The 27,107-nt window shown below is 41.8% G+C and overlaps 1 protein-coding gene across 7 annotated transcripts in view; it reads left to right on the forward strand.

The window, feature by feature from the left end:
* mtus1a (microtubule associated tumor suppressor 1a) overlaps window positions 1–27,107 on the forward strand; it is a 65,747-nt gene that overhangs the window by 12,986 nt on the left and 25,654 nt on the right. For all 7 annotated transcript variants that reach the window (XR_011520139.1, XM_070549515.1, XM_070549458.1 and 4 more), the window contains exons 5-9: window positions 1,356–1,472; window positions 6,818–6,943; window positions 13,453–13,572; window positions 19,345–19,464; window positions 22,446–22,651. Coding sequence is in view for 6 of the 7 variants with exons in the window: in XM_070549515.1 (XP_070405616.1) it covers window positions 1,356–1,472; window positions 6,818–6,943; window positions 13,453–13,572; window positions 19,345–19,464; window positions 22,446–22,651 (689 nt within the window). In the remaining variant the exon portion in view is untranslated. The remainder of the gene's footprint in view (window positions 1–1,355; window positions 1,473–6,817; window positions 6,944–13,452; window positions 13,573–19,344; window positions 19,465–22,445; window positions 22,652–27,107) is intronic.

The following is a 27,107-nucleotide window of genomic DNA, read 5'->3' on the forward strand; positions in this document are numbered from 1 at the left end:
TCACTGGCCAAGAGCTGGGGTACACCACGGACACAGCTCCAGTCCATCACAGTGGCACACGGAGACAACCAGTCAAACAGTCACACCTAGGGATGTAGCTTTAAGTCCCACCCTTCTTAGTTACTCATTACCACTAGGCTTTAGGTAATTGATCTGAACGTATGAGGTCCGATTGCTAAGATTATACAAAACCATTCTCTTACCTTAGCAAAAACAGTCATCCAGGTTTATAGTTGTCACGGGTTGACTATGTGGTCTGCCATGAGCTTTGTGCAATAGAGAATTTTATCTATGCTTTTTTTTGGTGTGGGATTTAAAATAGTCTGAATATTCTCTCAGGATACTGTGTGTCACTTTCACAAGTACCCCTGGCACATCGTTTATCCATTATCAGGTTTTAAATCACAAATAAAGCACAGATAACCTCAAAGGTTGAAGACCCTAATGCTTGTCTATGGAGTGAGACGACAATAATGCCGTCACCGTTTATTTCCAGGAAACTGGTGGTTGAATGCTGTAGGTTCATTTGCATTTGAGAGGCAAGACAGAACCACAGATCTATTTGTGGTCCTATCAACTAGGGCTGGACGATAATTCAATAGTTCAATACATCTATTGATAGACATGTGGTGCGATAGAAAAAAAAATGTGTAAAAAAACTTTGATAAAAAGGTTTCCTTTTTTCATTATAACCTTTTTTTTTTTAATTATAACCTGTCAGGTAGCAGCATACTAGACTCACTAGTTACTCCTAACCAATCAAAACCACAGACTCAGGCACGCTACATCACCAGGCCCTCCCCTCTTAAACCAAAACAGAGCATGAGGCAGTGTGAGAAGAGGCGGAGAAAAAAAGAAAAATATCAAAAATAAAGTGGCCAGGGCTTCACGTTAAATATATTTTCTACAATTTTAAATGTATGTTTTCATAATTATCGATCATTACAAAAAATGTTTTATCAATATACTATTTTTTACCATATCTTCCAGCCCTGCTATCAGCCACTTTTTACTATTAACCTAACATGCATTTTTTGGGTCTGTGGGAAGAAACTGGAGTACTCAGAGAATATAAATGCATGCATGGGGAGAACACCCACCCTAACTTCACACAGAAAGGCCACATCTGTTATTAAATCATGCAATCTTCTTGCTGCAAAGCAACTGTGTGCCATCACATAACCCTAGTTTTTTTCATTATTATTTAGATCTAACTTAAATTTAACAAAATGTAAACCCTCAAGATTACTAATCTAATGATTAACTAATCTGGTCTTTATAACATGGTCATTGATCAGTGCTTCACTATGGGTTAATCCCAGTCCACTTTTCTCACTTGGATCTTCTTGTCTCAGCTCTGACTTCATGCAGACCTTCACTTTCCACCACCAAAGGAACTTCACCACTTACAGTCAGACTTGAGAAAAGGAGCCAATATTTTAAGCCAGCTGGACCAGTTAAACCTAGAACTGGTAAGATTCTTCATTTCATCATGTTTGCTGAGATTTTGTTCCTTAAGAAATCATTTCGTCTGATTCCATATATATATATATATATATATATACACACACACACACACAATACACACACAACAAAAATATGAACACAACACCTTTGTTTCTGCTCCGATTTTTCATGAGATGGACTTAAAGTTCTAAAATTCATTCCAGATACACAATATTACCATTTCTCTCAAGCATGGTTCACAAATCAGTCTAAACGTGTGATAGTGAGCACTTCTGCTTTGCTGTGATAATCCATCCCACCTCACAGGTGTGCCACATCAAGATGCTGATCCAACATCATGAGTAGTGCACAGGTGTACCTTATACTGCCCACAATAAAAGGCCACCCTGGAATGTGCAGTTTGTCTCACAGCGAAATGTCACAGATGCCACAAGCATGCTGACAGCTGGAATGTCAACCAGATCTGTTGCTCGTGCATTGAATGTTCATTTCTCCACCATAAGCCGTCTCCAAAGGCGTTTCAGAGAATATGGCAGTACATCCAATCGGCCTCACAACCGCAGATGACTTGTAACCACACCAGCCCAGGACCTCCACATCCAGCAGGTTCACCTCCAAGATCGTCTGAGACCAGCCACTCAGACAGCTGCTGAAACAATTGGTTTGCATAACCAAACAATTTCTGCACACACTGTCAGAAACCGTCTCAGGGAAGCTCAACTGCATGCTCATTGTCCTCATCGGGGGTCTTGACCTGACTCCAGCTCGTCATCGTAACAGACTTGAGTGGGCAAATGCTCACATTCGATGGCGTCTGGCACGTTGGAGAGGCGTTCTCTTCACGGATAAATCTCGGCTTACATTGTTTCTTCTTCTGGCTCTTGAAGGGTGCAGACGCTTTTCTTCTCCTCTCCTCCATATCTTATCCTCAAGGCCTTTGTCTGTCTGTGTGTGCTGGGTGCACGGCTGCTTCTGCATTTTTTCTGGAAACTGGAAACTGAAATTCAATAAAATGGATCTCGAAAGTAGGTCACTCAACGTGGTTGATAAAATTTTTTCAACGATGACAATGGGAGAAGGGGCTCCTGGATGCCCCTCTGGGACAGACCAGCTGTCTGTGGAGGACTCTGAAAATGTGTGGATATTCGTGGTGTTGGTGTCGGGTTTCCTGCTGATCGGCATTGGAGGCTACCTGGCTTACCGGAAAATTAACGAGCTGTCGAGGAATATTGGCCGGATCCCGGAGCTCAGAGATGGATTGCACCGCGCTGTGAATTCAGACTCACAAAATTGCCGAGATGAATCGTAAGCTTGGGACTTTGGCCGAGATTCATTATTGGCACAAAAGACGGATGCCATCAAGGAGAGAGTGGATGAATCAGCATGGATTGGGATAGTTTAATGTCAATTATTGGGATTTTGAGAGGTTGAGGACCAACAAACTGTAAGACAGAGAGGAAATTATCTCTGTCCGGCCCCAAAACAATTTCTAATCAGAATCTGGCGTCCTTGAGCCTGCAAGGCTCCAACGAAAACTCCCCCCCTCATAAGATATGTGGAATGTGCTGTCGCTATGGCAACTCAATTCTGTCTCCTATCTAGGGATGGGTACCGAATTCGGTACTTTTTAAGGTACCGACCGAATTCCATAGTAACGACCGAGCACCGATTCACGTCATTTCAAACGGTGCCTCGTTTCGGTACCCGTCCTTCATAACAAGAACTTGCCAAGACAGCTGCGCATGCGCAAGAGCGTTATGTCGTTGCTCGCTGTGAGCCAGTTGTGAACAGAGTAGCATGGTAAAAAGAATGCACGCTAAAGCTTGGGTCCACTTCACTAAATGTGATGGGTAACTGGGTGATGATGAAACCGACGACAACGATCTAAGTGAGACATACTCATCTGCTCCGGTAGGTAAATAAAATGTTTAAGATAACGTTAGCTTGATATGTTAGCTTCCGTTTTGCTAATGGTGCATTCACTTTCTCCTCGGAACTCCGAATTTCCGACTAGAAGAACATGAACGCGCTCTAAAGTTTGGCTTCACTTTACTAAATGCAACGGGTGATTGGGTTAAGATGAAACCAGTGACAACGATCTAAGTGTGAGGCATCATCGTTTTAATCTGCTCCAGCAGCTAAATAAACTGTTTAAGATAACGTTAGCTTGATATGTTAGCTTCCATTGCCACCGTTGTTATCAGCTAATGGTGCGTTCGCTTTCTCCTCGGAAATTCTAACTTCCCAGTAGGAAAAATCAAATGAAAAAAGACGGCAAAAGGAATGAAGATACACAGTAAATTTAGTTCACAGTAAAGATGTTTGCTTAAGTTTAATTATCAGCTTATAAAACTACAAGGACGATGTTAAAATACAAACAGTTGAATGTTATTTATCGTGATATTTATCAAATATTGTTATATATTGAGAAAAATATATATTTAATTATAAAAGAGAATTAAAATAATAAACACTCAAAAGTATCGAAAATTGGTACCGTTAAGTACCGGCATCGATTCCTAGGTACCGGAATTAGTACCAAATCGATTCAAATGTCAAAGGTACCCATCCCTACTCCTATCCCAGCCTGGGCGGGACTGCGGGAAGGCCGCTGAAACGTTCCAGGGTCATTGCAACCCTACAACTCTCAATGCTCCTCCCCCTGACCACACTGAGGTGACATGCGCTGCTTCTATTGTGGCTGCAGGAACTGAAGTAGGGATAGTTCCAACCCACCACCCCACCTAGTGGACACTTATGTTGTGTTGTCTGAAGTCTGTTGCATATCTGTTTGAGGTGTTTTTTTGCAGAGCAAAGCTTCCCTCCTGGTGGAGGGTGACTCTGAAGTGCCTTTTTCCCCTCCACCTGAACCAGTCCTCATGTAACCTCTATTAAGGTAGCGCGACTCATGGTTGTGAATGACCACAGTCACAAAGTCTTATCATGTGTCTTGACCATGTATGTCTGATCTCTGAATTGTGTGTACTGAAACTCTAATTTCCCTCTGGGGTTAATAAAGTATCTTTGATTTGATTGATTGATTGATTGATTGATTGATTCCGGGCAAATGGCAGACGGCGTGTGTGGCGTCGTGTGGGTGAGCGCTTTGCTGATGTCAGTGTTGTGGATCGAGTGGCCCATGGTGGTGGTAGGGTTATGGTATGGGCAGGCATCTGTTATGGATGAAGAACACAGGTGCATTTTATTGATGGCATTTTTAATGCACAGAGATACCGTGATGAGATCCTGAGGCCCATTGTTGTGCCGTACATCCATGAACATCGCCTCGTGTTTAGGCAAGATGAAGCACGGCCCCATGTTGCAAGGATCTGTACACAATTCTTGGAAGCTGAAAATGTCCCAGTTCTTGCATGGCTAGCATACTCACCGGACATGTCACCCATTGAGCATGTTTGGGATGTGCTTGACCGGCGTATACGACAGCGTGTACCAGTTCCCACTAATATCCAACAACTTTGCACAGCCATTGAACAGGAGTGGACCAACATTCCACAGGCCACAATTGACAATCTGATAAACTCTATGCGAAGAAGATGTGTTCCACTGCATGAGGCAAATGGTGGTCACACCAGATACTGAGACCGGTTCTAAGTCCCCAGACCCCCAATAAAGCAAAAAAAATAAAAATAAAAAAATGCACATTCCAGGGTGGCCTTTTATTGTGGGCAGTATAAGGTACACCTGTGCACTACTCATGATGTCGGATCAGCATCTTGATGTGGCACACCTGTGAGGTGGGATGGGTTATCTCAGCAAAGCACAGGTGCTCACTATCACACATGTAGACTGATTTGTGAACAATGTTTGAGAGAAATGGTAATATTGTGTATCTGGAATGAATTTTACATCTTTAAGTCCATCTCATGAAAAATCGGAGCAGATACAAAGGTGTTGCGTTTATATTTTTGTTGTGTATATATATATCCATACATTCTTAAGTGCGCATCAGTATTAAAGTTATAATTACCATCTTTACATCGGCCAAACTGAGCTACCGGGGGAGAAGAGCCTTAGTGGGAGAGGTAAAGAACCCAAAGAGCAGAGTGGGTCGTTGGAAGCCTCTCCTCAGTGTAAGACACATGAAAGCCCCCATGGAGGTTGCTAAAAGACACCTGAAGGACCCCAAGATGGTGAGAAATAAGATTCTCTGGTCTGATAAGACCAAGATAGAACTTTTTGGCCTTAATTCTAAGCGGTATGTGTGGACAAAACCAGCCACTGCTCATCACTTGTCCAATACAGTCCCAACAGAGAAGCACGGCAGTGGCAGCATCATGCTGTGGGTGTTTTTCAACTGCAGGGACAGGATGACCAGTTGCAATCGAGGGAATGATGAATATGGGCAAATACAGGGATATCCTGGACAAGAACCTTCTCCAGAGTGCTCAGGACCTCAGAGTGGGCCGAAGGTGTACCCTCCAACATGGCAATGACCCTACGCACACAGCTAACATAACAAAGGAGTAGCTTCACAGCAACTCTGTGACTCTTCTTGAATGGCCCAGCCAGAGCCCTAACTCAAACCCAGTTCTCTGGAGAGACCTATACATGTATGTCCACCAATGTTCACCATCCAACCTGAAGAACTGGAGAGGATCTGCAAGGAAGAAAGGCAGAGGATCCCTAAATTCAGGTGTAAGAGACTTGTTGCATCTTTATCAAGAAGACTCGTGACTGTATTGGCTCAAAAGGTGCTTCCGCTAAATACTGAACAAAAGGTCTGAATACTTAGGACCATGTGATATTTATTTATTTTTTAATACATTTCTACAATTGTGTTTTTCTGTCAGTATGGAGTGCTGTTTGTACATTGAAGGGAAAAAATTAATTTTAGCTAATGGCTGCAATATAACAAAGATGGTATGCTAGGCGAAGGGAGCTGAGCAGGTGAAGGTGAATGTTGTGGTCTTAAATGGGATGTGAATGTCACAGATGCTAATTACTATTGTTGTGGAAGTCCACTGAGATGTTTGTATGAAGAAAAGATGAAGGTCACCAGTCAGAGCTATTGGCTTAATGTTTTTAATTTTCTGATGGAGGCATGGTGCTTGGGTTTAGTCAGGTGAGAAAGATGGAAAAACTCCATGAAAACAACCTTATGGTGAGACACCTCCAGATTTTTTACCTTTAGATTGATCTAGGTAGTGTTGGGAGATGACCAGGTCCAAAGTGTGCCCCCTAGTGGTAGTGGGATCATCCAGATATGATCAATTATTAAATTGATACAATTGTCTTTATAACTCCCTCCATGTCTGTGTGGTCACTGCTCAGTGCTTCATTATAGGTCGAGTTACTTCCAGTCTGATTACTCACTTGGATCTTCTTCTAGTCTCAGCTCTGACTTCATCATGCGGACCTGCACCTTCCACAAGCAAAGGAGATTCACATCCTACTGTCAGTCTTGAGAAAAGGAATCCTTGCTGTAAACCTGTTGGACCAGTTACACCCAGAAGTGGTAAGATTCTGCTTTTTACCGTGTTTCTGGAAGAGATTTTGTCTGCTGCAAATACAAATTTTGTGTGTTGAGGGTGTTTCACTTTTATGTTTTCAAAATAATCAAAGCGTGAAGACCAATGACTGACACATTTGCTGGTATGTACTGATTAGAAATGGATAAAATAGTTAATGATTACCATTGGTAAATGTGGCTTGTATTAGTTATATGTCAAGACCGTCAGAAACCTCTCGGTAAAACTATTTAAAATGCAACATCAGAACCCATCTCTGATATCAGCCCACATTAAAGCCTCCGACTCAGTTTTAGGCTTTTGTAAATAGTTGTATTCCCTTCATATCACATAGAAATAAATAATCAATGATGCAGGTCTGTGATTGGCTTTGAAGACCTGTTTTCTACGCTGAGTATCCTCCCTCCCTCTTGTTGTTATGGCAACAGTCTTTGTTCCACTCTACTTAACACACAGCCTGGAGGTGTGAAGGCAGACATAGTTCATCTGATGTCTGATGTGGATTAAAAAGAGCAACCTCTTCATGTTTCACTGGAAAAAGGATGGCTGGCTACACTGGACTTCGAAGCTGCACCTGGACTGAACCTCCAGTTCACGTTTTCAGTAACTCTTCCTTACTCGCACCAGGCAGTACATCATCAAGCTGTGATCTCACACTGTTGACCTGCCTGCTCATTGGATCTTATCGCTTCTGTATCATCCCTTTGTTAGCTGTGATTAATGGACGAGATGAAGACCTTTGGACAAGTGAGAGGGTTAATTACTAATAGATAAAAATTTTTAGCAGATTTAAAAATGTTTTACGTTAAACACAAATAAATGTCTGCCTCTCTGCAGTCTATTTCTTTAGAGCATTTATTATATTTGATCTGCTAGTAGTTAAATATAATGATCAGATTATTTATTTTATTTGTACAAATATATTTATCTAGTTTCATGTGGGGTTGCCTCTGCTCTGCTTAAATGTAGCCTTGAACCGCTGATGGAAATTGGTTATGGTGACATGCTTTCACATATTGAAATACATTTTTTAAGTGTCAGTGCCTGATTAGAAACTGTTTGTTACAGATCAGTCCAGAATTTTTTCTTTATAATCTGATAGTGTCAGTGGCGGCTGGTGAAAATAATTCTTGGTGGAGCTATGTGTGGAAGGATTTTCTTTAGTTCATTATAAATATTAAAACAAACAGTTTAGACTACAATTCCATAACAGTTATTTACTTCCCTTCTCCAAATCTGCAGTTTTACAGATAGTAAATTATCCAATTTACAGATAAATGAGACTAATAATAATCAAATAAATACACAAGCCTACTGTCTGAGCAACTTTTGTTCATAATGTACATTTTATTTTGACCTTGGTGTTTTCCAGCTTCAGATTTCAGTCTCCAACAGTCTGTCTCAAGCTGTGCAAAGTAAAGCATGCACACCTCAAAGTGCAATACTTAGTTTAACCATTATGTGGATTTTATTATAGAAACTGAATTAGACATTCAGTTCTGAACGTAAAATGCCATAAAATGAGAACAAATATAAACATTTTACTGCAGCAGCTACAGGTACGATTTCAGCTCCATCTATGTACATCAGCTGTGTGTGCATGAGGAGGGAAGGGCGGGAGATACAGCACCTTCAGCTAGCATGTTGGCTAGCTGTTTCTTGCAGCAGGGATGCTATCAGCCAGCACCCTAAAGATGATAACCTCATTGATGCTAATTGGCCTAACACTCCACACTTCTTCCTAGCAACCAGATGTGATTGGTTGTTTGGCTTCAGCTCATGGGCGCTTCTCCCAGTGCCCCAGGAGTGAAATTAATGAGTCTGTTAGAGGATACGAGAGACGGCCAGGTAGAATAATGTGTAAATATTTTTGATTGCATGTATTCAAAGACCTGAACCAGTGGTTCGTTCATTACGTCAAGAATGCAACTGGACCAGTAGCTTCAGTTTGCATTGTATCCAATTGATGGCTGAATATGAAATGTGTCTTTCCTGGCATGTCTCTCATTTGTTTAAAAAAAAAAGAGAGACAGTTATATTAAGTACTCCATAGTTTATCTGGTATGTCCTAAATTTTGCAAGGAGCATTGAATACATCACGGGTCCTCAATTATAATGGTCCGAGCAGAGCTGTAGAAAGAGAGTTGCGACATGCTTTGAACTCGCCGACTCGTGGTCACGTGGTTCATGGAGCTCTCAATAATTCCCAACATCCCAGCGCCGTAAGTCAGTTCGAACGGCGTATGGTGGGTCAAATCACAAAAATTGAATATTGCCACATTTCCCCTGGCTATTTTTGGTAATTATTGAATAATATTATATATTATATCAGGGGTGGGCAATCCCAGTCCTCGAGGGCCGCTGTCCAGCAGGTTTTACTTGTTTCTCTGCTTAAACACACCTGGTTTGAATCTACTAGTGATTAACAGGCTGCTGCAGAGCCTGATGAGCTGCTGAACAGGTGGTTCATCCAGGAATCAGGTGTGTTGGGGCAGGTAAACAATAAAACCTGCTGGATAGCGGCCCTCGAGGACAAGGATTGCCCACCCCTGTATTATATTATATATTATGTCCCAATTCCTTCACAAAGTAGCGTATTTATTTATTTTCCGAGCATTTGTAGGAAGACAGACACCCGTGACTGTTCTACATTACAGGAATACGGCAGTCCTAACACACTGTAGAACACATTTAGACCACATTATAGCAATAAATTTGATGTAGTAATGCAACACGCTGCTCTAATATAAGCAAATTTAATAACTTTAAGTCCTACAAGAAGCCCTAAAGTCGAGTTGTAATATCCATTTTAAAGTGTTTATTGAAAGCTAGAACTCTGCTCCAGCGTACCTTGAAGAAAACATGAAGCTGTTTATGCTTTGAATGATGATCTATTTTGTTCAGTAGAAAACATTTTACAATCATTACTTTATGTTTTTATGTGAAGACAGCACATGCATCTATAACCCAGTTTATCTGGTTTCTATAGCAACTAATTACAAAGAAAACTTCAGTAAAACTGTATGGTTCATCACAGTAGATAAAAAAGTGTTAACTGTGAAAAAATGAACACCAGACTTGTACAACATGTATAATAGCATTTTTAATAAAGCATTTTACCAACATTATGTTTAGTCATTACATATGCACAAATAAGCTGAATCATTAATTATGAGCAATGTACTCAAGACCTAATGAAACTCTTTTGAATAACTTTATTTTGATTATTATTAAAATAAAATGTGTCTGTGGGTTAAAATTTGAAATGACTAATTTTAGGGTTGATAAAATCTTAAAATTCAATTTTACATCTCTATATTTTTGGTTTAGTTCAATATTTCTGTATGTACAAAAACAGTATTTTAATAATCCCTTTATAGGTAGATAAGCTTACATGGTTGGCTGCGCTGCATATAGCAATCGGTCTGAGGGAGGAATCAGAATTATGGCTTCCCCAAAGACGCAGAGAGAAGAAGAAAATGGTTGGCTCGAGTCAGCAGGAGCAACCTCACCATGACCAGAGATCACAATAACAAAAAGCTGTGTGCAGCGGGTTTAACGTGCACTCTCACATGTTTTCTATCAAGGTTCTACATGTTCTGCTCTCAGCTGCACAAGGCTGCAATTAAACTGTTAAATGTGGCAGGAAATAAACTAATACACCACTCTACAGGCACATGTAGAGGAGGGACAGTTTACTAAGACTAGGCAAGGCAAGGTGAGACTCAGGGCTGATGCTGTGTTTGTTCATCGCCCTGAACCAAGGAGGAGGAAGGACCCCGCAGTGAGAAGTACAGCAGAACCACTGCATGTTGGTCCACTGACCAGTGACCACACATGTTGTACTCAAGTAAACGGTGGTACGAATGTTTAGAAATATTAGACATTTGTATTTATTTCATTTTAAAATGATTCTTTATTCTAACAGCGCCATTATAATTTCAGAGAATGGGGAAAGCAGCAGCAGCAGTGAGGCAAATGAGATGGGGGAAAGTGAGGGGGGACATGAGATGGTATCAGGAGAGAGGGACATCCCAGGAAGCCATGAGGAGCTGGCGTCAGGGCCAGGAGGAGAAAGGAACAGGCCATGCAAGCAGGGAACCCAGCTGGAACACCTAAGGGAGGAAACAGACGATCAAAAAGGCCGTACAACTGTTTTTCAGTGGGTTCAACAGGCTGCAGGTTTCTTCAGGACATGAGTATCCCTCTGCCTGATGTTAGAACCTGCACAGACAAATGCAGCCCATTAACAGGAGCCAGGTGTGTTAGGAGAGGTGTGTGACATGCCCAGTTTGAAGGTTAAAAATATGACAGAGATGGAAAGAGAGTGTGTGCTTACTGTGGATGAGATGGCAATCACTCCAGGCGTGCATCACTCCATCACAGACCCAACTGGGATTTGCCACCACCGTTGTTCCTGGTCAGCTCTCCACTCAGCCACGATGAAAACATGAAGATGGACACACAACACAGTTTAACCTTTAATGGTTACATAAGATGTTTGTTTTAGTAACTCTTTGACATTTATTTATTGATAATTGTGTTATTGTTAATTCTTATTTCTTGTCATTCCTTATTAACAAAATAGCAAATGCTAATATTATAAAGCAAGTGGAAATGAGCATTTTCATGGAAAATGTCTCATTTTTAAGTTATTGTTCAACTACTGTTCTTGAACTATCTTAATTCTATTCTTATTACTTGAGTCCACAAAACAGAACAACATATTTTCTCACGTTTGTAATCCTGTTTTTCTCATGCTTCAGCAGTTCGTTGCAGTCAGTGTTGTTAACTGAAAAATGTTAAATAATTGTCTTCTCAATCACATTTTCTTTATTATTGGTCTCTCCATTTGTGCTTCCATTTCTGATGCATGTTCGTGTTGATACAGCAACGTATTGTACAAGAAATCCCAAATAAAACTAATAATGTAAAAAGTTTATAACCTATTTAAACTGTGGGGAATATTTTTTAAACGTAGAATCAAACAAACTGAAATAAACCCGTCTGCAGCTCGTGAAGCTTGTCTAAACCCTCCTGCTCAAAATCAACAAGCTGCACACAATTGGCTCATTAAAGGTTATTTAGCTTAAACTGGCAACATAAAATCATCGTTGGCTTATTTTGGTACGAAGCGGTTAGCTAACGCTTCACAATGCAAAAAACAATGATGACATTTGATCAACTTAACGGAGAAAATCCTTCCGAAAAACCAAAAATGAACTGTGGTCAATGCAGCAGCGGGGCTGTTTGGAACTATTCGAAGCTACACGAGCCACGTGACTTCCACATTCCATTCTTTCAATAGAAGTCTATTGAAGTGTCGCAACTCTCTCTCTCTACAGCTCTGGGTCCAGATCTTTTATAATGGGGTGGCCCAGGTGAGGCACAGCTTTGTGCATGGGTGGCACCAATGGTTATGCTTTTTTTGTTGTACCCCCAAGCCTTTTGTGGACAATGAAAAGCCTATTCAAAGGTAAATTAGTGTGGTGGCACCTGGGGTGGCCAGTCAGATTCCAAGGGTGGCATGTGCCACCCCACTTGACGGAACCTCCGATCCACATCTGAAAACCTCCTGGCTGTTCCTCGAACCAGACTAAAAACCAAAGGGGACGGGGCCTTTCAGTCTATTGCCCCCAGACTTTGGAACAGTCTACCTTCAAATCTCCGTCTCTTGAGATCTGACGAGGTCTTTAAAAAACATCTTAAAACTCACCTTTTCATCCAGGCTTTCCCCCGCTAAATATCCTAAAAGATGGCTTTGTTCTTGTTCACACCTTCACTTTGTTTTTACTCCTGATTTTGGTTACTATTGCTGTCACTGCTATTGTTTTTATGATGTTTTTATTGGTTTGAGGTATTTGCCCTGATTTTACTCGTGTTGTACAGCACTTTGTGATTTATCTGTAAAAGGCGCTCTATAAATAAACTTTACTTACTTACTTACTTACCCCAGGCCACTCCCTGGACACGGCCCGTCTGGGTCCGAGGGCCACTGAAAAAAAAGACCCAGGTTTGGGGTGTGTGTGTGTGTGTGTGTGTGGGGGGGGGGGGGCTGTATGAATTTACTGTGTGAAATGCTTTCTTAAAATCTATAAATACTCAAATCGCAAATTTTCCTTCATCTAATGTGTTAACTATTTCCTCGGATGCTTCCATTATTGCAGGCTTTGTTGTCTTTTCTCAGAATTGGTACTGACTATGGATACGTATTTCATATTTAACTCATTTTCCAGGATTGTTAAAAATTAGGGAATGAGTGACTAATCACAGTAAACATGAATATTTTTAATATTTTCTGACTTGTTCTTGACCTCCACAAGGCTGAGACACCAAATCCTTAACTGTCATTTAAAAATGTAAACCCTCAAGATGACTAATCTAATGATTAATCGTTTCAACTTCCTTCAAGTCTCAGTAGGTACTGATCTATGCTTTTTTATGGTTTGGGTTATTTTCAGTCTGTTTTCTCACTTGGATCTTCTTGTGGTCTCAGCTTTGACGTCACCATGCAGACCTGCACCTTCCTCAAGCAAAGGAGCCTCACATCCTACAGTTAGTCTTGAGAAACGGATAACTCACTGTAAACCTGCTGGACCAACTACACCTAGAACTGGTAAGATTCTTCATTTCTTTGTGTTTGCTGAGAAGACTTTGCTCCTTTTTAAATAGATAAACCCTTAGTCTGATTCAAATACACATTTTAAGGGTGTTTCGTTTTCAGGTTTTTCAAATGTTTGTGGTGTGAAGGCCAGTAAATGACACAATTACTAGTGTGTACTGAATAAAAATGGCTAAAATAGTTATGATTCTTATTTGGGGCTTTTTTAAATCCAACTGACTGAGCTCTTCACCTTTAACATTAGTTACAGTTTTAGATTAAGATTACTATCTTTCCCTGTTGTAGATGGCTTCCTGATGGCTGTTTACAGGGTATCCGCAGGTCCTTAAAAAGTCTTAAAAAGTCTTAAATTTGCTTTTCCAAATTTAAGGCCTTAAAAATCCTTAAAATTGACAAATATTCCTTAAATGCAGTTTCCAAAGGTCTTAAATCTCCAAAAACCCAATAAACAAAATTCTTTTATTACTATGAAATTTTCGTGAATTTCTAGTTAGTGTTCAGCATTTTATGTGTGTGATGTTGGCGTAAGCGGAACCGTACACATTCAGCTGGTTGTGTAAGGGGGCTATTTTTAGATGAGCACATTAGCTGGTTAAGCTAGTGGGAGCTTGCGCCATGGGGAAGTGCAAGTTTAATGGTAACTGGATGGCTAATCCCACGTTCGCGACGTGGTTAGCACCGGTTCCAGGCAATAGCTGGAAATTATAGCTTAAATTTAATTTTAAAAATAGCTTAAATTTGGTCAAAGTGGCCTTAAAAAGGGTCTTAAAAAGTCTTAAATTTGGCTCCCTTAAACCTGCAGATACCTTGTGTTTAGAGGAATAGAATATTCATCGTATAGACCAGTGGTTCCAAAACTTTTTTCCTTGAAAGAGATGAATGAGGAGGAGGAGGTAGTGATGAAGATTCAGCCGATGGTCACAAAAAAGCCAGCCTGAACAGGTGAACAGGTTAAAGGAGACCACTGAGTCCACTGATCTCAGGCTCAGGGGGAGAGAGGTCCAGAGTCTGGGGGCCACAGCAGCAGATGATCTGTCACCTTTGGTCTTTAGCCTGGTGCTGCACAACCAGTAGGTTTTGATCACTGGACCTCAGGGACCTGCTGGGGGTGTAGGGACTAAGAAGATCACCAATGTAAGATGGTGCTTGTGCATGTAAGGCCCTGTAGACCAGAACCAGGATCTTGAAATGAACCCTGAAGTTGACTGGCAGCCAGTGAAGCTGGAGGAGAAGCGGGATGATGTGGGTGTGTTTGGAGGACTTGGTCAGAAGCCAAGCACAGGCGTTCTGAACCACCTGTAGACGGTTCAGGGAGGTTCTGCTCAGACACGTGAAAAGAGAGTTACAGTAGTCTAAGCGTGAGGAGATGAAGGTGTGGAGAACTGTCTCAAGTTCAGAGCGGGACAGAATGGGACTCAGCTTAGCAATGTTCCTGAGATGGAAGAAGGAAGAGCGAACAAGAGAACTGTCATGAGAATCCAGGGTGAGAGCTGGGTCAAAGGTCACCAAGATTCCTGACAGAAGGTTTGGTGTGAGAAGCAAGCTGACCAAGAGAGTCTCTGACTTTGGGAACCAGCTTGTCTGGGGCACAGATGAGGATCTCAGTCTGATCTTCATTCAGCTGTAGAAAGCTCCCACCATCCAGGTTTTGATAGAGTCTAAGCAGGTGTGTAACAGCTGCAGCTTAGACATCTCATGGGGCTTAAAGGAGATGTACAGTTGGATGTCATCTGCATAAAGATGGTAGGAGATTATTTTAAATGAGCTCAGGATGTGCTGAAGAGGAAGCAGATGGAGGAAAAGTAGAGGTCCCAGCACAGAATCTTGCGGGACACCATGGGTGAGGGAGGTGATGGCCACAGAACGCTCAGACAGACGAGAGTAGAACCACTCCAGAGCAGATCCTGATAGGCCTACCCAGTCTCTCAGACTCTCCAGTAGCAGGTGATGGTCAACAGTGTCAAAGGCTGCAGTCAGGTCCAGCAGCACCAGAACAGAACAGTTCCCTGCATCAGTGTGAGTCAGAAGGTCATTAGATACCCTAAGAAGAGCTGTTTCAGTAGAATGAGCTCTACGAAAACCTGACTGGAAGCTATCATAGATGTTATGTTCATCAAGAGCAGCTGTGAGTTTTTTAGCCACATCCTTTTCCAAGATCTTGAAGATGAACGCAAGTTTAGAGATGGGTCTGAAGCTGCTATGGAGAGAGGGGTCGAGACTCGTTTTTTAAGGATTGGGTGGATTACAGCGTTCTTAAAGTAAGCAGGGACCTGACCAGAAACCAGAGAAGCATTAATAATAGAGAGCACGCTGGGACCGATGGACTGAAAAGCAGTTTTGAACAAAGTTGAGGGTAAAATGTTGAGCGGGCATGCAGAGGTCTTCATAGAGTTTATTGGATTGTTTAGCTCAGGTATAGGAGCACCGTATAGCACTGAGTTAGAGTAATCGAGACGGGAAGTAATAAATGCATGGACAACTGAATGGAGATGACGCCTTTTTAAAATGGGCTTAACTTTAGAGAGACGCCTCAGGTGGTAAAAACAGGTCTTAACTACCTGGTTGACATGAATGTCCATTTTTAGTTTAGCATCCATCACAACCCCTAAGTTTGTGACACGGTTTTTCAACCCACTTGTGATAAATGGAAGGGTCAGTTGGGGACTTTGAGAAGGAGCAGGGCTGAAAATGATGGCCTCTGTCTTAGCGTCGTTCAGCAAAAGAAAGTTTTCTGACAGCCAGCTCTTCACATCATTGCAGCATTCAACAAGGGGTTGTAAGAAGTCATTAGGCTTCACAGAGGCATATAATTGGCAGTCGTCTGCATAAAAATGGTTGTCAATGTGGTGTTTTTTAAAAATGTTACCCAGGGGCAAAATATATAAATTAAATAAAAGGGGTCCAAGAATAGAGCCCTGAGGAACACCACAAGTCAAAGCTGCAGAGGGGGAGGCAGCACTACCCACCATAACATTAAAGGTGCGGTCACAGAAGTAGGACCTAAATAGCTAAGGACTTACAGAATTGTAGAGAAGTTTATAAGATAATGTTTGATTGGAGCTGTTTGAAGATGGTAGAAATACATTTGGGTTTTTGCGATGATTGGAGTTTCTTTGTGCTCCCCAATTCTGTTGAATATTAACCATTTCTTCAAACAGAGGCTGTTCAGCAAGCTATCAACAGCAGGATGGATGATAATTTTTCTGTTGAATTAAAACTTTCATGTCAGTCTTAAAAAATTGCTGTAGGACAATGATGATTTCTTTATTTTTATTTAACCCAATTGCTCTTTGAGCTTGTTTGTGTTTTACATTTTTTAATCAACATTTTATGGCTTCCATGTTATCCTCTGCTGAGCTAAGAAGCACTCATTTCTTTATTTCAGTTTCATTTGTCAGTTTTGATGTTGCTGCTGTAACGGTGTAGAACAGTTTCACCAACCTTCAGCAGAAACATTTTCATTTTATGTACCAGACCTAACCTTGCCCCAGGCAATGCCATCCCAATGATGGTGACACAAGAGGACAGAATCATTTTGGTTAGATGGATTTTCCATTGGCAGTGCTTATTCTGTAAGACACACACACACACACACACACACACATACTCCCTTTGCATCCATCCTGGCTCTGCTTCAGTACCACCACCATCAGGCTTGGGAACGCGGCTCCAGTCTGCAGTGGGACTTGATGCTTTGACACATGGCCGGAGCCTGGTATTCCACGAGGATTAAGGGGATTTTGGTTTTTAATTTTTCTCAGCTGCATGCAATGAGCTGCTACGACCATCTGACAACCTTTTATATTGCTTTCATGTTCTACTTGGCAGGGAGTTCAATAGTTGGAGACTTGTTATGCTGACCTGGCTGTCTCTGGAAAAAACTATTTCTATGAATCTGCGTTTATTTGACCTTTTCTTATCAGTCTCATGAGGCTTTGGATGTGTGGCTCTGCCATGACGTGTCTACATTAGAACACCTGTTTTGATTCAAGAAACTATAGACGTTTTCTTGAACTTTGTCTTGAGCCATGTTATGGTCTCCAAAGCTCTCCCTGTCAAACATCCGTGTGCGTCTGACAGCCAAAGACTTGCTGCGAAACATTCAGCTGCTGTCAGGATGCAGGAAGAGCACTCTGGTGTTTCAAACAGGTCTGTCACTTATTTACATCCTAAAGGCTTCTGGGTCAAAGCCACTATCCTTAGTTTAAAATCAGAATGTTTCTGGAAGCTGTTTGGTGAAGCTTCAATGGTGGCAACACAGCTCAGGTTTCATTTACCTTCTCAGTTTCCACAACCTCTGGCTCTCTGCTGTCGAGTTTTCTGATGTGATTACAAACTAGAAACAGCTTAAACGCATATCACTCTGTACGTCATGCTGGCCTGCTGCGGTTATTTTTGTGGCTTTATTTTATTCATCAGTCATCCAGTGCTGCTGTTTCACTCCAATCACGTATTTAAAGTGAAACTTAAATATACAAAAAATACTTATTTGCTTAATAAATGTGTTTAAAATGAGCTAAATCTATTTATTTTTTAGAGTTTGACTTGTTTAGAGAAGCGAAACACAGATTTTACACAAATGTTGTAATTCTTCTCCCATACAGAGAACTACTTTGTGTGGTTGCAGCTCCAGAGCTCAATAACAAGTGTCTGATTGTGACGTCTTCATGCTTCGTGCTGTGACGTGATCTCTCTGTTGGAGCAAGCGGAGCACAGTGTTGAGTCTTACTCTGGATCTGTTCAGGTTCAGAACGTCTGAAACAGAAGCTCGGTACAGCTTTGTCTGGATCCTTCGGATGAAACCATAGTTAGGGTTAGGGCTGAGGTGATTGGGAAGGCCTTTGGAAAGTGATGACCTGTGTCCTTATGGACACAACGTCTGTTTGTGTTTACAAAAGCCAGACTGACGTAGTCCTAGATTGTGTTTGCTAATGTTTAAATATTAAGTTCATCTACACACAGCAGAAGAAACGAATGGGCGGCTTAAATAATTATTATATAGATTGTGAATTATTAGTCCTTGTCCTCATCTCAGCTTGTCCGTCTTCCTGTCAGTCGTAGTCAAAGTGGTGTCCACGTGAATTAATGTCGGCAGTAAAATCAAAATGCCCACACTGGAAGCAGATTAGTGCTACCAATCTGAATATCATTTAAATCAACCTTAAAATAACCTATACTGTAATAAAAATAAAGAATGGACACAAACAACATATTTGATGTGATTTCATTAATTTTTTTTTACGGATTAATTATTTGTATTTGTTCCTTAGTCCAGCATGTCCAGAGACTACCTGCGTGTTCTGCTCTGTTAGAGGTGCTATTTGCATGACCAGCAGAGGGCGTTATAGGCTAGAAACTAAACAATCACCTGTTTCTGCAAACTTTTAATAAGTAACTACAGGATGCCTGAATAAATCAAGTTAGACAGAATAAATAATACACCAGCTCAAATGATGGCGAAACAGAGTAGCTATAGTTTAAACGTGATTTATTTTTTGTCTTTGCATGTAAATATAATAAACATGAGTAGTTTTAGTCATTTCTGACTTGTTCAGGGCCTTCACAAGACTGAGACTTTAATGTACGTTTCCATTATTTAAATGCTTCCCAAATGACATTTAAACACGTAAACCCTCAAGATGACTAATCTGATGATTGATCTCATCTTCGTAACTCCCTCGTCTCAGTGGTTACTGACCAGTGCTTTACTATGGGTCGGGGTTTGTTCAAGTCTGTTTTCTTACCTGGATCATCTTCTTGTCTCAGCTCTGACTTCACCATGCAGATCTGCACCTTCCACAAGCAAAGGAGCTCCACGTCCTCCAGGCAGCCTTGAGAAAAATAGCCCTCACTGTAAACCTGCTGGACCAGTTACACCAAGAGCTGGTAAGATTCTTTATTTGATCATGTTTGCGGAGAAGATTTTGATCCTTTTTAAAAGGGATCCCTTATCTGATTCAAAAACACATTTTTTGTGTTGAGGGTGTTTCATTTTCATGGTTTAAAAGTACATGTCAACATGTGAAGACCAATAAATGACTCTGTTGCTAGTAGGGCTGGGACGGTAGTCAATAAATCAATTAATTGTACGATAGATGAAAATGAACTCAATAATTTTTCCAGCCTGAATATATTGAGGTTAAGAAATGTACAACTCTTTTATTATTATTTATCATTATTAAAATGTAGTTTTGGACACTGGATAGACCATTGAATTTATTGTTTTGAAAAGATGAGGCCTATTTTACTTTTGGTGCTAAATTTTCTAACAGAGTGCTTTTTTATTTAATTTTTCTTGTTTGTTTTATTTATTTACTTAAAAGTTCTGGCTCATGAAATTCCAATGTTCAATGAAGGTTTAATTGTTGCATTTTAAAGGGTGTACTTGCATTATTATTATAATATATTAACATTACATAAGTGGTTATTTTGGTCTCAATAATGTCGACAATAATATCGTTTATCGTCAATAAGTTGTTGGACAATATGTCACCCAGTAAAATTTGTTATTGTCCCAGGCCTATTTACTGGTATGTACTGAATAGAAATGGCTAAATTAGTTATTATTGGGTCCTTTTTTATCCGTCCGACTGAGCTAACAGTTACAATATGTCAAGATTATCAAACAACTCAGCAACGTAAAGTTGTTTTTCTCTTAACAGCCCACATTAGTGTCTCGCAGAAGGAAATAAGAGCAGATCTGTAAACTCTTTACTGACCTGCTGTCATCCAGGCTCAAACTTCACTTTCCTGGTCTCAATAACCAGGATTATTTACTCCTCTCTGCTAGAGTCTCATAAACTAGCCTTCTAATTTTGCTCGATGGTCTGATTTCTCCCTTTTATTAGAGTAAAATGGCACAGGCCTTCATGTTGGCTTTAATGACCTGAGTGTGGTGAAGCTTCAGCTCTAAATAAACGTAGACGGTTGATTATGTTCCACAGCAACATGCTGCTGCTATCCTTGGGTGTTGTGGTCTCTGCTGACTCCAAGTTTCACTTGATCGCCGTCCAGGTTTTGGGTTTCATAAAAGATATGACCATTAATACTCTTCATGGGCTGTAGCTTCATGCATGGTTTTTGTTTAGGGCTATCATAAAAGTATAGCTTATTGCACAAGGATGCTCTAATACACCCATCATAGGCTTCTAGTTTCAAGTGTGATCAGTTATGTGCCATCTAATGATGAAGACAAGATAATGACTTATCAAACAGTGTTGCCAACTGTTTTTGACTGAAAGTAGCTGAAGTTCCCCCCAAAGTCGCTAGATGTCGCCAGATGATGTCACGTGCTAATTTGCATATTAATGACGTTGTCACGCCACATTGGCGTTCATTTTCCCCATAGCATCTAAAAGAGATATATACACATATATATACTGAAGATTTTTAATACAAGTTGGTCTTTTTAGGACTAAAAGGGAGGAAAATAACAAAAACTATTTTATGTGTTAAAGTTATTAATTAGTATGATTAAAATGGTCCAAATTGCTTTGATATGTAAAATAAATTCCAAAAGTATAAATAAAGTGACATTAAGACAGATATGGTGTGGTGATCCAAACAGTTCTGTTATAGGATTTAACTCCGACCTCCTGCTCTCATTCTCAGGCATTTTCCTAAAAAGCTGTTTTTTTACACCTCATAGTTTCACAACTTCTCTGTTGTGTTTTTTCTCCATCGTGATAATAACGGTGCACCGAGCAAAAGGGAGCGGGTGTCTCAAAGTATAACCATCCCTGTGTCACTGAAGGAAATTCAGATGAGCCACAGAGCTGCGTGTGTAAACGGGGCGGTAGTTGAAACTCCCGTTGACTTTATTTTCCAAATGCAGGAAAAGCCAAAGTGTCTGACGGCTGCAGAACCGGAGATCGCAGGTTGATGCCTGCGCCGTCTCTAGTAGAAGCGTGAGCCTGCTAGACGTTAATCGGCGGTCTCCAGCTCTGCAACTGCACCTTTGTCTTTGGCCCGGCCGAAAACGGTTTATGATTGGTCAGTCATGTGCAGATTATCGTTCTCTTTCCTTACTCCCGGATGAACGGTTCAGAGTGCAAATGGTTTCTTTGTTGCTAATCTGTAGGGAATATCTACAAGAAAGTTCTACAGAAAGTAGCAACGGGTCGAGAGAAATGTCGCTAGGGTTGTCGCTAGGCGCTTTTTGGAAAAAAGTAATTGAGGGGGTCAAAAACTCATTAGGAACAGCGACAAAGTCGCTGAGTTGGCAACACCGTTATTAAACAACTTTTAATTAACTTTGTAACCTGATAATACAATACTCAAACGGAGGAAGGCACCTAAAACCAAAAATACACAAAAATAACTTGTGTTCACAAATGTATCCAGCTAACATAGTCTTTTTTCCGCTTTGTAACTCATCCATTGAAGAGGAGCGCTTAAGTAAATCGTTAGAGCTGAAATCATCAGGTTTCTCACTGACGTCACAGTTCTGCTAATATCTGTGACAACATGGGAGCTCTGAATGTCTATCACCTGCTGGTGTGTTGTTTATGTTCTTTGCTGTGTTGATAAAAATGTTTTTACTGTGATGGTACCTATCATATATCACTGATGTATTTATAAAGCAGTTGTAAATGAAAGTTGCTGATGCACAGCCTCGCTAAGACCAGCGGTCCTCGGTGGCTAGAACCTGCAGAGGATTGGATTCAATTAGGAAATGGAAAACTAAGTGCATCTGGGAACCATCAGACTGGCTGGTTAGACTGAACTCTTTGGCTGCAGAGCTTTGTTTCACATGAAAACCTGGCAGAAGGGGTTCTTTGGAAGGCGTTGTCTTTATGTAGAGCTTATGGAGAACAGTTTACTGATGCTTAGTGTTGTCACAGCACTCAACCCAAGCTCTGTTCCAGTGCACAAGAAGTCCAAAACCAGTTCTCGCCAAGAGAAGTCTCAACAGGGACCAACCCACAGATCTGGATCACGGGATGGGATTCAGGCAAATGACCTGCAGGGTGAGAGGAGCAACCAGAACATCCAGCAGCTCAAACAGCTCTTAGCAGACAGCAACCGAAGATTTCAGGCCATCGCCATTGTCCTACAACAAAGTTTAACTCGGGTAAGGACATCGATTTTGTCATATTTGAGATTTTACATATTTTTACGGTATGCCGTTGGTTTTATTTTTAAATGACCTAGTAATAGAAATGAAAACAAATATTGAGCTAAATGTAGTTTTATCATTCTGAAGGAGTAGCCTGTAAAGTCACTGTGTGACAGCAAAGTCCACAGTTTTAATGTTTATTCATTTATTGGGTCATAACATTGTGTCGGTCAGTCAGAGGAAAAGAAAAAATAAATGAAAATAATAAAAAAACAGGCAAGATAATCACAAATGCTGATCCTGATTCCTTGTGTAAGAGCCAGTACACGTGCTCATTGTTCATGACTAAAGTTTCACTTATTTAAGCCTACCCATCACATTATACAAGATATTTTCCACTGTTCTGAAAAGCAACAGCTTAAACAAGGAAACGTAAACGTGTCAAACTTAGAGTTCTTGTTCTTGGTATTTTATAAATGGTAAATTACCTGTATTTGTATAGTGCCTTCTTAGGGTTCTACAACCCCCCATTCACACGCTGGTGGGGATGAGCTACGATGTAGCTACAGCTGCCCTGGGGCACACTGGGCGATGCTGCCAAGCACCGGCGCCACCGGTTGCTCCGACCACCACCAGGGAGGCGTCCAGGAGGCATCCTGCTGCCCGAGCCACATGAACTGGCTCCTCTCGATGTAGAGGAGGAGCGGATCTACTCCGAGCCCCTCCCTCATGACCGAGCTTCTTGCCTAATTTCTAAGAGAGAGCCCAGACTCCCTGCGGCGAAAACTCATTTTGGCTGCTTGTATCCGCGACCTCATTCTTTCAGTCAGTCACTACCGAAAGCTGGTGTCCATAGGTCAGTGATACTCGAGGCTCGCGGGCCACATCCGGTCTGCGAGCCCCCTTTTTGTGGCCACCAAACTCCGCGCGCAACCCCCATCCCCGACGGCCGACCGGGAGGTGTATAGAGCTGAGGAAAATAATCAAATAATCAATGCATGAGATGCGGGCAGAAATGATTCAGCATCATAGAAGAGTACCATAGTCAATTTTAGTTATTTTAACGGCGACACCAGCGCAGCAGCCACATCTGTCAGAGCGGTGTTCTTCACATTTACCAGGTAGGAAAACTTTGGTCTGCCTTTATGTGGTACTGCAGGGCTGAGCGCTGGAGTTATAACCTGAGACCAAACCCGAACCGAATCAGCCTGATCGGTTCTGTTGGATTTGGGCCGTGAATTATGTTAATTGAGCGGGTTGTCACGTTGCGCTCTTCGCACGCTCGTTCAGCGACTGAGAGAGAGGGAGATTGTCTGCTCACCGAGTGCTGTGATGTCGGGAGATCCGGTCTTGGGGAGGGGTCGGGGTCAGTGACGGCGGCTGCAGCATAATCATCTGCCTCTTTTATTTAGGGACACGGGGAAGTTAAAAAAGAGAGAAATGGAAGTTTTTGTTCCACTTTATTCTTTTGTTTCATGATGATAAACTGATGTTAAATTCAGCTAAAGAGAAACTGGGAGGAAGCTTTGGTTCATTTTAAGTTACAGGAGATCGTGTTTCTCCTCCAGAGACAGCATGGACATGAGGGTTACATGGTGAGGGTCCCACAGGACAGTTAGTGCAGTCACACAGCTGAGCTGGAGGGGTACAGGTGTTGTCCTTCTTTATACTGCAAGGTTGTGTGCTATGTGCATTACAGCCAGCGATCCAAACAGCAGCAGCAGCAATCCCCCCAAATAGGTGAAGGTTGGAACTTAGATTGACCAGTAAATCGAGAGGTTCGCCTTCTGTTAAAGCTACTTCTTCACCACGACAGACTGCAGTGATGCAGGCGACTTACCAGACACAGGACCAATCCACCTATCGATCTTGCGCTCCATCTTTCCCTCACTCATGATTAAGACCCCAAAATACCTGAACTCCCACAGTTGTGGCAGGACCTCGTCCCTGACCTGGAGAAGGCATTCTACCTTTTTCCAACTCAAGACCATGGTCTCAAATTTAGAGGAGTTGATTCTCATCATAGCTGCTTCACACTAGGCTGCAAACCGCTCCAGTGAAAGCTATAGATTACATTTTGATGAAGCCAACAGGACCACATCATCTGCAAAAAGCATTGACCTGATCCTTTGACTACCAAAACGGATCCCCTCAACACCTTTGTTGCACCTTGAAATTCTGTCCTTAAAGAGTTATGAATAGAATCGGTGACAAAAGGCAGCCTTGGCAAAATCCAACTCTCATCGGGAACGAGCTCGACTTACTTCTGGCAATGTGGACCAAGCTCTGACACCGGTCATACAAGGACCCAACAGCCCTTCTAAAAGAGCTTGGTACCACATACTCCCGAAATTCCTGTCACAGGGCCCCTCAAGGGACGCGGTCGAACGCCTTCTCCAAATCTACAAAACACACGTAGATTGGTTGGGCAAATTCCCACGCAACCTCCAAGACCCCCCTAATGGTATAGAGCCAGGGTCCGCAATTAAATTTTTTACTCACCGGCCAAGTTGGCTGGTGATGAAAATCTACCGGCCAAGCATATTTTTTACCGGCCAAAATTCTAAATGATTTAGATCTAACTAAAGCTTGTTATTCTATATTATGTTGATTCCAAACAGAGTGACAAAATAATTAAAACTTCAATTAATAAGAAAAACAACTCTTTTGTCATTTTTACTATTTATTTATTTATTTTTAGAGATGGTTTTTATGAACTCTTTCATTGAAATCTAGTCAGACTCCTTGTTTTCTCTGTCCATGAAGTCTGGCCTCCTGCTTCTGACACCGTCTTTGTGCCAAAGCATTACAGCCTCATTTGGGTCCTAGTCCTTGATCTCTGGAGAACACAGCTGCACCATGAGAATATCTGAAAGTGTGTCAGGGCTAGGGTTGTCACGGTAACCGGTGTAGCAGTAAACCCCGGTAAAAAAGTTGACGACAATAATAACCGTCTTGTTTAAAAAAATATATATATTATCTCGGTGGATTACCGTGGCTGCGGTGTAGGCGCGGTGACCCTTACCAGCCACCGTATCATCTGCTGAAGTTGCCGGCGGCACATGCGCACTTTTTTGTTTACGACCAAAACTTTCTTTAAGCTAAAGCTGAAATAATGGCCAAAGGAGGAGACAGCAGCACTCGGGACATTTATTATCCCTCAAAGAAGACAAAGTCGGAAGTACGGGCATTTATTGGATATTTGAAGAATGCCGAGGGACAGTTGTCTGTGAAAGGCAGCAACGCTACGTGGCCATCATAATGCAGCCATTGTCTCACGACTCCGCCATCTCCAGTTCGCCACTTTTCACAAAGTCTTCTGGTTGCCACTGGTCCTGGTGTTTTTTCTTCCAGTTCCACGAGTTTTCCTTTGGAAGGCTGGCTGACTCCAGTTAAAAACCGCCACATTTCACCGCTAGTTTTAACACGAAGCTAACTGCTAACTTGATAAACTGATTGAATGGGATAGGTGGAAATGACGTTGGATGCAGCGTTCACGTTTCGCGTACGTTTGTGTACGATGCGTGCAGGCGGGAGGAGTATTAGAAATCCATGGAAGATGACTGATAAACATAACTAATTTGGTGCAAACATTTACTCGCCATGTGGCAGATAGAGCTCAAAAATTTACTCGCCAAATGGAGCAATTTGCTCGCATTTGGCGAGTGTTAATTTCGGACCCTGTATAGAGCTGGTCCAGTGTTACATGGCCAGGCCGAAAATCACATTACTCCTGCTGAATTTGAGGTTCAACTATTTGATGAACCCTCCTCCTTCAGAATCCGTAAATAGACTTTTCCAGGGAGTCTCAGGAGCGCAATACCCCTGTAGTTGGAACACACCTTGTGGTGCCCATTTTTGAATAGGGGGACCACCACCCCAGTCTACCAATCCGGTGGAACTGCCCCCAATGTCCACGCAATATTGCAGAGTCGCATCAGCCAATATAACACTCCAGGCAGATCTCATCTACCCTTGGGGCCTTGCCGCTGAGCATCTTTTTGACCACCTCAGTGACCTCAGCACCAGAGATTTGAGAGTCCAACCCAAAGTCCCCAGACTCTGCTTCCTCAATGGAAGATGAATGAAAAAAAATGAAATGAAAAGCTTTATTTGTCCCAGGGAAGGGAAATTAGAGTTTGTGCCGGTGGGATTGAGGAGGTCTTTGGAGTACTTTGCCCACTGATCCACAACGTCCCAAGTCGAGATCAGCAGTACACTGGCCCCACTTTAAACTGTGTTGGTAGCTCTCTGCTTTCCCCTCCTACAATGCCAGATGGCGGGCCAGAGTCACCTCTACGCCATATGGAAGTCTTGGTCCATGGTCTCACCAAGCTCCTCCCATGCTTAGGTTCTTGCCTCTGCGACCACCAGAGCCACATTCCACTTGGACTGCCAGTACCTATAAACTGCCTCTGGAATACCGCAGGCCAAAATTACCTAATAGGACTTTTTTCTTCAGCTTGACAGC

Source organism: Nothobranchius furzeri, chromosome 1 (assembly GCF_043380555.1).
Source record: "Nothobranchius furzeri strain GRZ-AD chromosome 1, NfurGRZ-RIMD1, whole genome shotgun sequence".
NCBI classification, from domain to species: domain Eukaryota; kingdom Metazoa; phylum Chordata; class Actinopteri; order Cyprinodontiformes; family Nothobranchiidae; genus Nothobranchius; species Nothobranchius furzeri.